This window comes from Heptranchias perlo, chromosome 2 (genome assembly GCF_035084215.1).
Source record: "Heptranchias perlo isolate sHepPer1 chromosome 2, sHepPer1.hap1, whole genome shotgun sequence".
Taxonomy (NCBI): domain Eukaryota; kingdom Metazoa; phylum Chordata; class Chondrichthyes; order Hexanchiformes; family Hexanchidae; genus Heptranchias; species Heptranchias perlo.
The window spans coordinates 84,175,228-84,187,934 of record NC_090326.1 but is presented as its reverse complement, the minus strand read 5'-3'; the positions used below and the strand labels follow the sequence as shown (position 1 = coordinate 84,187,934).

Here is a 12,707-nt window from a genome sequence, read left to right as displayed (position 1 = left end):
TTATATTACCTCTCCTCATTCTTCCTACCAATATGCATCACTTCACACTTCCTCTGTTAAATTTTATCTGCCATGAGTCTGTCCATTTCACCAATCTGTCTCTGTCCTCCCGAAGTCTGCTGCTGTCCTCCACGTTGTTCACTACTTTTCCGAGTTTCGTGTTATCTGAACACTTTGAAATTATGCCCTCTATATCCAAGTCCAGGTCATTAATATATATCAAAAAGAGCAGTGATCCTAATACTCACCCCAGGGAACACAACTGTATACTTCCATCCAGTCTGAAGAACTACCGTTCACCGCAAGAGTGACTGCCCTTGACATCAAGGCAACATTTGACTGAGTGTGGCACCAAGGAGCCCTAGTAAAATTGAAATCAATGGGAATCAGGGGGAAAACTCTCCAGTGGCTGGAGTCATACCTAGCACAAAGGAAGATGGTAGTGGTTGTTGGAGGCCAATCAACTCAGCCCCAGGACGTTGCTGTAGGAGTTCCTCAGGGCAGTGACCTCATCCCAACCATCTTCAGCTGCTTCATCAGTGACCTTCCCCATTTCTGACCTTATGATGGAGGGATGTTTGCTGATGATTGCACAGTGTTCAGTTCCATTCGCAACTCCTCAGATAATGAAGCAGTTCGTGCCCGCATGTAGCAAGACCTGGAGAACATCCAGGCTTGGGCTGATAAGTGGCAAGTAACATTCATGCCAGACGAGTGCCAGGTAATGACCATCTCCAATAAGAGAGTCTAACCACTTCCCCTTAACATTCAACAGCATGGACCAGGCACATAAATACTGTGGCTACAAGAGCAGGTCAGAGGCTGGGTATTCTGTGGCAAGTGACTCACCTCCTGACTCCCCAAAGCCTTTCCACCATCTACAAGGCACAAGTCAGGAATACTCTCCACTTGCCTGGATGAGTGCAGCTCCGACAACACTCAAGAAGCTCGACACCATCCAGGACAAAGCAGCCCTTTCATTGGCACCCCATCCACCACCCTAAACATTCACTCCCTTCACCACCGGTGCACCATGGCTGCAGTGTGTACCATCCACAGATACACTGCAGCAACTCCCAAACCCGCGACCTCTACCACCTAGAAGGACAAGGGCAGCAGGCACATGGGAACAACACCACCTGCATGTTCCCCTCCAAGTCACACACCATTCCGACTTGGAAATATATTGCAGTTCCTTCATCATCGCTGGGTCAAAATCCTGGAACTCCCTTCCTAATAGCACTGTAAGAGACCCTTCACCAGACGGACTGCAGCGGTTCAAGAATGCGGCTCACCACCACCTTCTCGAGGGCAATTAGGGATGGGCAATAAATGCTGGCCTTGCCAGTGACGCCCACATCCCATGAATGAATTTTTAACAAAAAATTTTGTTAACAAGTTGACTATATGATACTTTATATGCCTTTTGAAAGTCCATTGACACAACATCAACCGCACTTTCCTCATCAACCCTCTCCGATACTTCATCAAAGAATTCAATCAAGTTAGTCAAACACCATTTTCCTGTAACAAATCCATGCTGACTTTCATTTCTTAGCCCAAGTGCCAATTAATTTTATTCCGGTTTATTGTCTCAAAGTTTCCCCACCACCGATGTTAGGCTGACAGGCCTGTAATTGTTGGGTTTATTTCTCTCCCCTTTTTTGTACAGGGGTGTAACTTTTGCAGTCCTCCAGTCTTCCGGCACCATCCCTATATCTAAGGAGGATTGGAAGATTGTGGCCAGAGCCTCTGCAATTTCCACCCTTACACCCCTCAGTAGCCTAGGATGCATCCCATCTGGACTGGGTGACTTTTCTACTTTGAGCAGTGCCATTCTTTTAAGTACTTCCTCTTTATCTATTAGTCTGGTTGAATACCACTTCCAGCATAGGAATAGGAATTTAGCATAGCAACCACCTTTTTTAAACTTGACAATAAATGTTGCTTAAAAAACATGAAATTATAAGTAACTTTTTAATGGAAAAATGGCACAAAAACCTTGAAACATGATGACAAGTTTTCTGATTTTATTAATGTCAGGAAAATATTCTGGTATGTTAGTTCCATATTACACTATGCCATAAGACCAGCAAAATAATCAAAGCTATTAATTTTTTTCCTTGACTGCTATTAGTATATGATCATTTTGTTCTTGGTGTTTGTAGTCCAGTTCTCAATCTCCTGTGCAAGCCTCGCGCTCAATGAGAGTCAACAGGTGAGAGAGTTTAGTTTTTCATTATTTTGTAAGTTCAGAAATGCTCCTTAATTTCTCCATTGCATTGATATGTACCAACCTTTTTTTTTTCTTCTTTGCTGCTGACCTGATGTATGCATGGGATTTATCAGCAAGCATTTTAGTAGCATGACTACTGAGCTTCTCAGTTCTGAATATTAATCCCAGATCCATTGAGGGGTTTACAATTTCAGTACTGGCCAAGACTTGACCCCTAAAATAGATCAGCTAAGTATTTCTTCTTCGGACTTCAGACCCCATAAATGCCAAGCACCCCGTCATCTACTTGAAAAGAAAAAAGATAGTTTAATGTTTTGGGTGTAAACCCATTGTACCAATTTTCCATAATAGCATTTCTGTGTTGAAGCCATGTTCATTGGGTTGGCCAATCACATTAGGGTCAAAGGCTGATCAATCAAAAAAATCCTAGAAGAAGGAACACACACATGGGTGTCTGACCATTAGTGGTGTATTTCGTATGGCTTGTTGCGTTTTTATTTTACTAATATTTTGTTTATCTTTCTTACTATCCATTTGTCCCTTATGGTAGGTAACCTGATGCCACTTTTGACTTTCAACTTCTGTCTTCCAACCTCCAGCTATTTATTTTCAGGACCTCCAGTTCATGTTCTGCAACACATTCAGCACCACGTGCCGTTTTTTTAAAACTTCGTTAAACATACTGGCAGCAAATATTGTAATTGCATATAGTTTAGACCCTAGTAAATGCAAAGCTACAAAAATTAACCTAATCTTTCTCATCTGAAACCTCACCCATAACAAGGAATCTCATGTCTTGTATTAGATTCTCTTGTCTGCTTAACAATTGTCCAGACCCGCAAACTAATGAGGAAAGGAAGTAAAAGAAAGTAAAACTGAAACGGAGCAAAATTTGGAAGGTTGGAATAAGGCAAACAAGGTGGTCAACACCAAATAGGCAGACAAATGCTGATAATAAATTTACATGATGTCAATGGAGGTACACATGACTGTTTAGAAAAATACAAAATGTAAACCTGAATGAGTCAACTATGTTCCTATTTGCATTCTATGGATATTAAATATAGTAGTAATGTCCAACCCGCCTATTTTAACGGTGGTGTGTTTGGCTGCGTGCAAGTAACTTCCTTGCCGGAGGCGGGTCGATCATTATCACATGCTAATGAGTCGCATTTGAAGAGCTTTCAACAGGGATCTGAATTTAACGCCTCCAGCACGGGTTTCCCGGGGCTCAGGAAACTCACCAGTAAAACGGAGGCGAGATTGAGCGGCACTTCATGGGGATGTTTAAAGTTCTGATTACCCAATATGAATAAAGGCTCAGTGCTTGTGGCTGCTTTCTCAGTTCCCTCTGGCGGATGTTTTGCAGAGAGTTCTTGTGATCATAGACATGTTTCAGAAGTTTGGAGGTTTTCAGATGGGGGGTGCCATGGATGTTTTCGATAGGACACCGGACGAGGAAGACGATCGCCATCCACGGCAGCAAGGTTGTGCTGTGGTGGGATCTGCGAGAGCAGCAGAGTGACCAAGATCGCAGGAGGCACTATCCACGTGAATGGGTCTACAGGCAGGCTCAACTTCCTTGACCTATCTGAAGAGCAGTGCTCCCACAGGCTCCGGTTGACACGGCAGGTGATCGCAGACATCTGTAGCCTCCTTCAAGAAGAGTTGCTCCCTGCTGGACCTGGTGGCCAAGCATTACCAGTCGCTGTCAAAGTTACCATTGCTCTCAATTTCTTTGCCTCTGACATTTTGAGGGTCTCCCATTCAGCTGCACGTAAATGTATAAGGCAGGTAACTGGATAGGTTGTTTGCCAAAGTGTCGACTAATGTCAACTTTCCCTGTGACGACAATAGCCGGAATGAGCAGGCAGTCCCTTGGCTCAGAGGCGGAAGAGTGCTACAACAAGAGCCATATGACCACCAGGTGTGTCAATGAGCAATCCATCAGCATGTTAAAGATGCGCTTCAGGTTAGGCACCCATCAGTACTCAAGGGTGTCCAGAATCGTAATGGTGTGCTGCATCCTGCACAACATTGGGCAGCAGAGAGGATAAGAGGTGGAGGACAACCAAGGCACTCTTCAATCAGTTTCTGATGATGAGGACTTTGAAGAAGAGGAGGACGAGGATGACGAGTAATATGAAAATGGGGCACCCATCGCTACACTAGCCATGTACCTTGCTGCCCGGGATGCCCTTTGCACAAAACAGTCCTTCAAGCAAGCATACACCCATTACACATCTCCCATTGTGTCCTGTCGTTTGTTCACATTCATCATGAAGCAACTGAAAGGGCGAGTTGGCACTCGGGATGCAATAATGGGCAAGTGGTGCAAATCATTAAAAAAGGAAACTTAACAACATAGCATTTTGTCAAATACCCATGTTCGTATCCTTGGTGAATTACAATTGCTTTGTCTTACACTGCTACCGCTTCAACGTGTTGCATCCCCTGTGGCTTCAGCAGAGGTAGTGGCAGGCTGCTCTGATCCCTGCTGTAACTGCTGAGATGCTCTTGGCCTAAGACCTCTGGGTTTTGGAGCCCCTCAGGGCCCCGTCAAAGACTGCTTCACCTGTGTAGGGGCAGACTCGGCCATCGGGAGATGAGGCAGCATGTCTGGCACTGGCTGGAGGTGGGGTGGGGTGGGGGGACGGGGGTAAACAGGTGAGAAGTGTGAATGCTTTGAGTGGAGTTTCCACTTCCATGTTCCGTTTCACCATCATCCCCCTCCTGGGTGAGCGCCACATCACTCCTGTCACTCTGCTGGGGAGCAGCTAGGTGCAGATCAGTGACTCGTTGTAAGGTATCTGTCATTCTGTTTATTTTAGGTATTAAGGGATATGGGGCTAAGGCAGGTATATGGAGTTAGGTCACCGATCAGCCATGATCTCACTGAATGGCGGAACAGGCTTGAGCAGCTAAATGACCTACTCCTGTTCCTATGTTTCAGGTGGCAGACATCTCCTGCATGGCCTGCATAGACTCATTTGAGAGCTGTGCTTGAAGCTCCACAGAGACAGCTGCTCCTTGGCACACATTCTCGCAATTATCTGCGACACCAGTCCACTACTATTGGAGCTGGACTCCTCCATCCTCTCCGCTATTGTGGAGTGTGTGCTTGGCAAATCTGCCAGTACCTCGCATAATTACTGCTGTACCTCAATCATTCTCATTCTCAGTGATGGTCCCAGGGTTCAGCATCTGTGTCCAGCTGAGTAGAGCTTGGAGAGGACTACACCCTCCGAGGCGGATTCTCCACAGCTGTCTGTTCGTGCTCACTTGTGACTTGTGAATCACCAAGTGAAAACCCAACTATCTGTTTGACTGGACCCACCGAAGTGCACGCATTTGCGCTGGTGCATGACTGTACATCCTGTGACGGTGCACCGTCAGAAGGAATGAGGTCCTCTGAGCATTCGTCATCAGGCATGTCCGCAGACTGTTGCTCTATGCATGAAGGCCCTGGAAGACACAGGAAACGGATGTGAATTAGTCATGGCAAAGTAACAATCTTGCCAATCAGCATACCCAGACTTCTCATAGTACAGTCATTGATGAAATAAAGTCAGCATGTGTTTTAGAGATATTTTTAATTCTGTCACCAGGCAACTGCGAGTTCCCAATCTCTCCATTTCCGATTGACAGGGATGCAGATGTGCTGCTTTTCTTTATGCCATCCTCCCTCTGTCAGCTGCACAATTTGTAGTGGGCCTCCTCCAGTTCTCCCTCTCCCTTGTATTTTATGCTCTTTTCCACAAGGGACAAAAAACAGACCTGAAGGTCACTTATTCACCCGATGGATGCAGTGCATTCGGTGAGGGTAATTATCAGACAGATGCATCACATTACATAAGGATTGGGGTGAGTGGCAGTGGTAGATGGATCAATGGGGAAGTGAGGAAGTGCATAGAAAATGAAGGCTGACTGCTGTTGAAACATAAGTAGGTGTGAGGAGTGATGTGATGGAGAACGCTTGTCAAAACAGAGTGAGAGGGGGTTGTTGTACACCACAGGATATAGGTGAATCAGCAACTGTACTCACTTTTCCTGACTTCCTGCACGACATCCAAGACCGGGACACAATGCTCCTGCTGCTCACCTCCTCAGCCACCTCCAACCTTCTTGGTGAGAGCAGCAGGTTTCTTCCTGCCATTACTGGGGAAGATTATCTCCCTCCTGCTCCTGACTGCACCCAGCAGTAAGTCAAGGGAAGCATCGTTAAATCTGGTTGCTGGCCTTGCTCATCCTGAATCCATGTTCACTAAATCTCACCGTCTCGTTCCTAAACCACCTAACTGCTCCAAATTCTATTTTTGCATTGGCCCTTTAAATAGTCGATTTGAAATCGCATCATACGGGCATGCATCACACCCACTGTTGCAGCTTGGAGACGCGAAAGCCGGGAGGAAAAATTTAATTAGGCAATCAAATTAAAATCGGATATTCTGACTGGCTGCATTTTGTTCCGGGTTTCGCACATGCAGTCCCCCAATCGGAACCTGCCTTTGTGTTAATATTGGAGACACTGTCTCTTGTTATGCTTTGGGGTTATGCCAAAGGAAATCCAAACCAAAATAATTTTTACTTAGATTATTTTGTCGAGTTTTGCAGAAGAATGAAATGCTGAATTAATCAGTTTAATGAAATCTAGAATTAGCTAAATTTTCTGAAATTGTAAATCAAATGCTAACGTCTCGATGTAGGCCTGATGATGCAGCTTTCTGAAACCAAAGCACGCATGGTAGATTTCCTTGCTTGTATCTTGATTGCAGTAATAGACTGGCATGGTGTTGGCAGAGACAGTTAACCTTTGAACTGTGGAGTGAGTCCTTGTGTGGAAAGGGAAAACCTACAGATCAGCCATAAATTTTATATATCAGTTATTTTTTAAAAGTTACATTTACTAGGTTGTCCTGTGGAACCATATTTGCCTCTTATCAGGTTGTCTGGATGGGATACACACAGACAAAGTAAGCCAAGGGAATTCCCTGAGAGTAGTGTACTTGTGGCCAATGTGGTTCCATTAATTGTGTGTCATTTGTTAGTCACCAGAGAGATTCTAGAGAAAGAATGAAGTCTCACATCTGCTCTATTTTTGCTTGATGAATTAACCCAGTGTTTCATGCCTGTATTTCTGAATTTATAAAAAATCTAAATGCCTGGGATTGGTCAAAAAATAAGCACCTACCATTAGTGATACTTATTTTTGCAGTTTCTATCTCCAAACAACTAGGTGAAATTACATTTGCTGTCCTTTCACCTCTTCAATTATTCAAATCCAACATTGACTGATGGATGCCGATTTTCTCTGCTGTGTGAAATGAGTTGGAACAGTCTCTACTTACTCCTGGGTAGGCAAGTGCCCACAATACAAAACTGTCCCTAATTGGACACTACATTTCCAGTCTCATTCAGAGGCCACACGGATGGCTGGGGTTGGAAATGGAAATGTCACAATGCCGCAGTAGAGGGAGCTTTACTGTTGGCCGTGCTGTAACTGATTTGAGAGTGTTAATGCTAAAACTGGGGATTGGAAATGGGAAAGTGATCCATTCTCCAATGGGAGCATCCTTCATCTTGATCAACACAAAATTAACCCTTCAACGCAGGTAAGTGCGTGGTCATACATTTTGGACCAAAAAAGGATAGTTCCGAGAAGTTTTTAAATGGTGAAAAGCTAAGAACAGAGGGTGTCCAAAGAGATTTAGGGGTCCATTTACACAGATCACTAAAATGTAGTGATCAGGAACAAAAAATCATCAAAAAGGCTAATGGAATGTTAGCCTTTGTATCTAGAGGGCTAGATTATAAAGAGGAGGAAGTTTTGATACAGCTTTACAAAGCCCTGGTTAGACCACACCTGGAGAACTGTGTACGTTTCTGGGCACAGCACCTTAGAAAGGGTATATTGACCTTGAAAGGAGTGTAGTGCAGATTCAGCAGAATGTTACTAGGGCTTCAAGGGTTAAATTATGAAGAGAGATTAAATAAACTAGACTTATATTCCTTGGAATATAGATTGAGGTTATTAGGATTTTGAAAGGAATTGATAGGGTAGATAGAGAGAAACTCTTTTCTGCCTCCTGGGGGAGTCTAGGACAAGAGGACATAACCTTAAAATCAGAGCCAGGCCATTCAGGAGAGAAGTTAGGAAACACTTCTTCACACAAAGGGTGGTAGAAGTGTGGACACTCCCACAAAAATCAGTAGATGCTAGTTCAATTAATAATTTTAAATCTGAGATCAATAAGAATTTTGCTGGCCAAGGGTATTCAGGGATATGGAGCCAAAGCAGGTGGATGGAATTAAGATACAGATCAACCATGTTCATAGAAGGAGGCCATTCGGCCCATCATGCCTTTGCCAACTCTTTGAAAGAGCTAAATCAAGAGCAAAATACTGCAGATGCTGGAAATCTGAAATAAAAACAGAATAGGCTGGAAATACTCAGCAAGTCAGGCAGCATCTGTGGAGAAAGAAACAGAGTTAACGTTTCAGGTCAATGACTCTTCGTCTGACATTCGTACTGGCTGTCCCTTATTAACCCATGCTTCTCCAAGTGAGAATTAATATTGTCCTTGACAATGCTCTCGAAGTTTTCCCACCACTGATGGCCTGTAGTTACCAGGTTTATCCCTCTCCTGTTTTTTGAATAGGGGTGTAACATTTGCAACCTCCAGTCCTTTGGCACCACTCCCATATCCAAGGAAGATTCAAAGATTATGGTCAGAGCTTCTGCTATCTCCACTCTTGCTTCCCTCAGTAACCTAGGATGCATCCCATCTGGAACGGGTGACTTGTTAACTTTGATGCCAAACTATTTAGCACCTCCTTTCTATCCAATATCTCTACCCCCTCCTCCTCTACTGTGACATTAACTTCATCCTCTTTTGTGAAGACAGATGCTAAGTACTCATTCAGTACCTTAGCCATGACCTCTGCCTCCACAAGAAGATTTCCTTCTTTGTCCCTAATCGCCCCCACCATTCATTTAACTATCCTTTTACTTTTTATACATCGATGAAAGATTTTTGGGTTCCTTTTATGATACCTGCTAATATTTTATCATACTCTCTCTTTGCCCTTCTTATATCTTTTTCAATTTTCCCCTGCACTGTCTGACTTCTGCCTGGTTTTCTTCTGTATTCTGTACCTGATATTTAACATAAACCTCCATTTTCTGTTTTATTTTAACCTCTACTTCCTTTGTCATCCAGGGAGCTCTAGCTTTGGATGCCCTAACTTTCCTCCTTATGGGAATATGCTTGGTTTGTACCAGAACTACTTCCGCCTTGAAGGCCTGCTATTGCTCATTTAGTGTTTTCTTGGCCGATCTTTGTTTCCAGTCCACCTGTGCTAGATCCCTTCTCAAATCACTGAAATTGGCTCTCTTCCAGTTGGGTATTTTCACTGTTAATTTTTCTTTGTCCCTTTCCATAACTACTTTAAACCTAATTATATTATGATCACTATTACCCAGATGTTCTCCCACTGAAACACACTGCATTTGCCCTACTTCATCCCCCAGAACTCGATCCAGCGCTGCTTCCTTCCTTGTTGGGCTAGAAACAACCTGATTAAGAAAGTTCTCCTGTACACATTTTAGGAATTCTTCACCCTTCTTGTCCTTTTAAACTGTTTTTTCCCCTGTCTATATTAGGGTCATTCAGGTCCCCTACTGTTATTTTTACATTTCTCTTAAATTTGCTCACAGATTTGCTTCTCTATCTCTTTCTCACAATTTTGGTGTCTGTATTAAACACCCAGTAATGTAACAGCTCCTTTTCTGTTCCTTAACTCTAACCAAATAGTTTCATGATGTGGAGATGCCGGTGATGGACTGGGGTTGACAATTGTAAACAATTTTACAACACCAAGTTATAGTCCAGCAATAAAATAAAATTGCTGGACTATAACTTGGTGTTGTAAAATTGTTTACAAATAGTTTCAGTTTTTGAACCCTCTGGTATATCTTCCCTCTGTAGAGCTGTAATATTATCCTTGATCAATACTGCCACCACCCCTCCGGCCTGTCTTTTTTCCTTCCCTATCCCTCCTGAATACACTGTAGCCAGGAATGTTTTGTTCCCATTCCGGCCCATGGTTACGCTAGGTCTCCGTTATAACTACTATATCATAGCCCCATGTGGCAACTTGTGCCTGCAACTCATCAACTTTATTTGTAAATAACACCATGCTTTTTGCTCCATCTCACTCCTGCTTTTTCTACACTGTTCTTTCTTCTGTTGCTATTTGTCCCTGCTAGTTTTCTATGCACCTTGTCTCTCCTCTCTGTTGCTACTTCTTGGTTCCCCTCCCCCTGCCAAATTAGTTTAAACCCTCCCCCACAGCACTAGTTAACCTCCCTGCAAGGACATTGGCCCCAGTGCTGTTCAGGTGCAAACCATCCGGATTGTACAGATCCCTCCTTCCCCAGAATTGGTCCCAATGCCCCAGGAATCTGAAGCCCTCCCTCCTGCACCATTTCTCCAGCCACACATTCACCTGCACTGTCTTCCTGTTTCTGTACTCACTAGCACGTGACACAGGGAGTAATCCAGAGGTTGCCACCTTCGAGGTCCTGTTCTTTAATCTTTTTCCTAGCTCCTGAAACGCTGCCTGTAGGATCTCAACCCTGTTCCAACCTATGTCATTGGTTCCAACATGAACCACAACCTCTGGCCCTTCCCCTCGCAGAATGTCCTGCACCCGTTCAGTGATATCTTTAACCCTGGTACCAGGGAGGCAACACACCATTCGGGACTCATGTCTGTGGTTGCAGAAATGCTTGCCTATCCCCTTGACTATCGAATCCCCTATAACAACTGCCTCTCTACACTTTCTTGTGCCCCCCTGTGCAACCGAATCTCCCACGGTGCTGTGGATTTGCTCCTGACTGCACTCCCTCGAGATATCAACACCCTCACTGGTACTCAACACTAAATACCGTGTTTGTGAGTGCCACACTCCCAGGGGACTCCTGCACTGCCTGCCTGTTCCTCCTAGTCTATCTGGTAGTTACCATTCCCACTCCTCCTGAATTCTCTGTAGCTGCGGGATGACCACCTCCTGCAATCCACGAAATTCTCAGCTTCCTGTATGCGCTGTAGTGACGCCGGCCACCCCTCAAATTCAGAAACTCTGAGTTCTTGCAGTTTGTGGCACTTCATGCATATGTGGTTTTTCAAGACACACAAAGTGTTCAGTGGCACAGGATGTGCGAGTGACGGGCCCCAGCAGTCCTGCCATGTTATCTAACAGTTATTTAAACTGTTTTCTAGCTTCAAGGCAATTTAACTGTTTAGCTACCACTAAAAACACTAACCAATAAACTACTTACACTGACTTACCCCTGCTGCTCCGCCTTGTATTGTGACGTCACTTTTTGATTGTTTTTTCTTGTCTGTTGCCACTTTTTATGTCGCTGCTCCTCGGGCCTCCCACGATGATCTCATTGAATGGCAGAACAGGCTCGAGTGGCTGCATGGCCTACTCTTGTCTCTATGTTCCTATGTTCTCCTTTAATGTATTTGGTTCCAATGGATTGTAGAAAATATTTTAGTCCCATCGGACAGCTAATATTTATTTATTTATATGTATTTTAAAAGTCTTGCACGTGGCATGCACTCCCTGTCCACAAACTTTCCTTCCTCGTTATCCGAATTTTTGAGGAATGCTTTTGGTCAACGTTTACAATGTAAAATTACTATGAAACTATCTATAATGGAAATTCTTACGTTAACAGATGCCTGCCACAGTGCAGATGCAAGCCTCCCACCACTGGTGGCACTGTGATGCAAAGTAGCCATGTCTGCACCATTTATTTTCTTTTTGCATGCATTTTACCATTTAAGCAGACCTTCAATTTTTTAATTCCCCTCCCCCCCCCCCCCCCCCCAATTTAAAAAAAAAATTGTTGTAATTTCCCTCACTGCCTTTTATTTGGCCCCTTACCCACCTCCACACCCACCCCTCCCTAATGAAGCTGTGGCCCCATAATTAGGCCAGGGCCTGCTGCCTTCTACTTGCCATTCCTAGCTTGTTGACTTTTCTGCTCCTCTCCCAAACTGCCATGGTGGCCCAGCATTGAACAAAGGCCTGCTGCCTGTCATTTGCTGGCCCCAGCCTGCTTGGCACCTCCTGCAATCTACACCACCTCAAGCCTCATCTTTCAGGAGTGTATTTCAGTTCACTGCCGGCTTCTCAGCTTTACTCTGCTGCTGTGTTGGGTCTTGGACAGATACCTGTTTCTAGGCTGAAATCCATTTCTCTATTGGCTTCTAGGCATTACAGTGACCTCAACCTTCGCAGCTGCTTTCTGTAATCCTGTATTCTCAGCTGGATTGCCTCTATTCTAGTACCTGATTTGTTTCTGCAGACTCTGTTTTCTGATCCACCACTGGGAATTTTTCACTGTACGCTGAGATAGCTCTGATCTGTTTCTGCTAGTTGTTATCCTACTCTTGGT

The 12,707-nt window shown here is 44.3% G+C and overlaps 1 protein-coding gene across 1 annotated transcript in view; it reads left to right on the top strand.

Annotated features, from left to right (window-relative positions):
- Positions 1 to 12,707, top strand: part of tspan13a (tetraspanin 13a) — a 61,931-nt gene that overhangs the window by 35,825 nt on the left and 13,399 nt on the right. Inside the window, exon 3 of the mRNA XM_068003817.1 lies at positions 2,138 to 2,218. Coding sequence (XP_067859918.1) covers positions 2,138 to 2,218 — 81 coding nt within the window. The remainder of the gene's footprint in view (positions 1 to 2,137; positions 2,219 to 12,707) is intronic.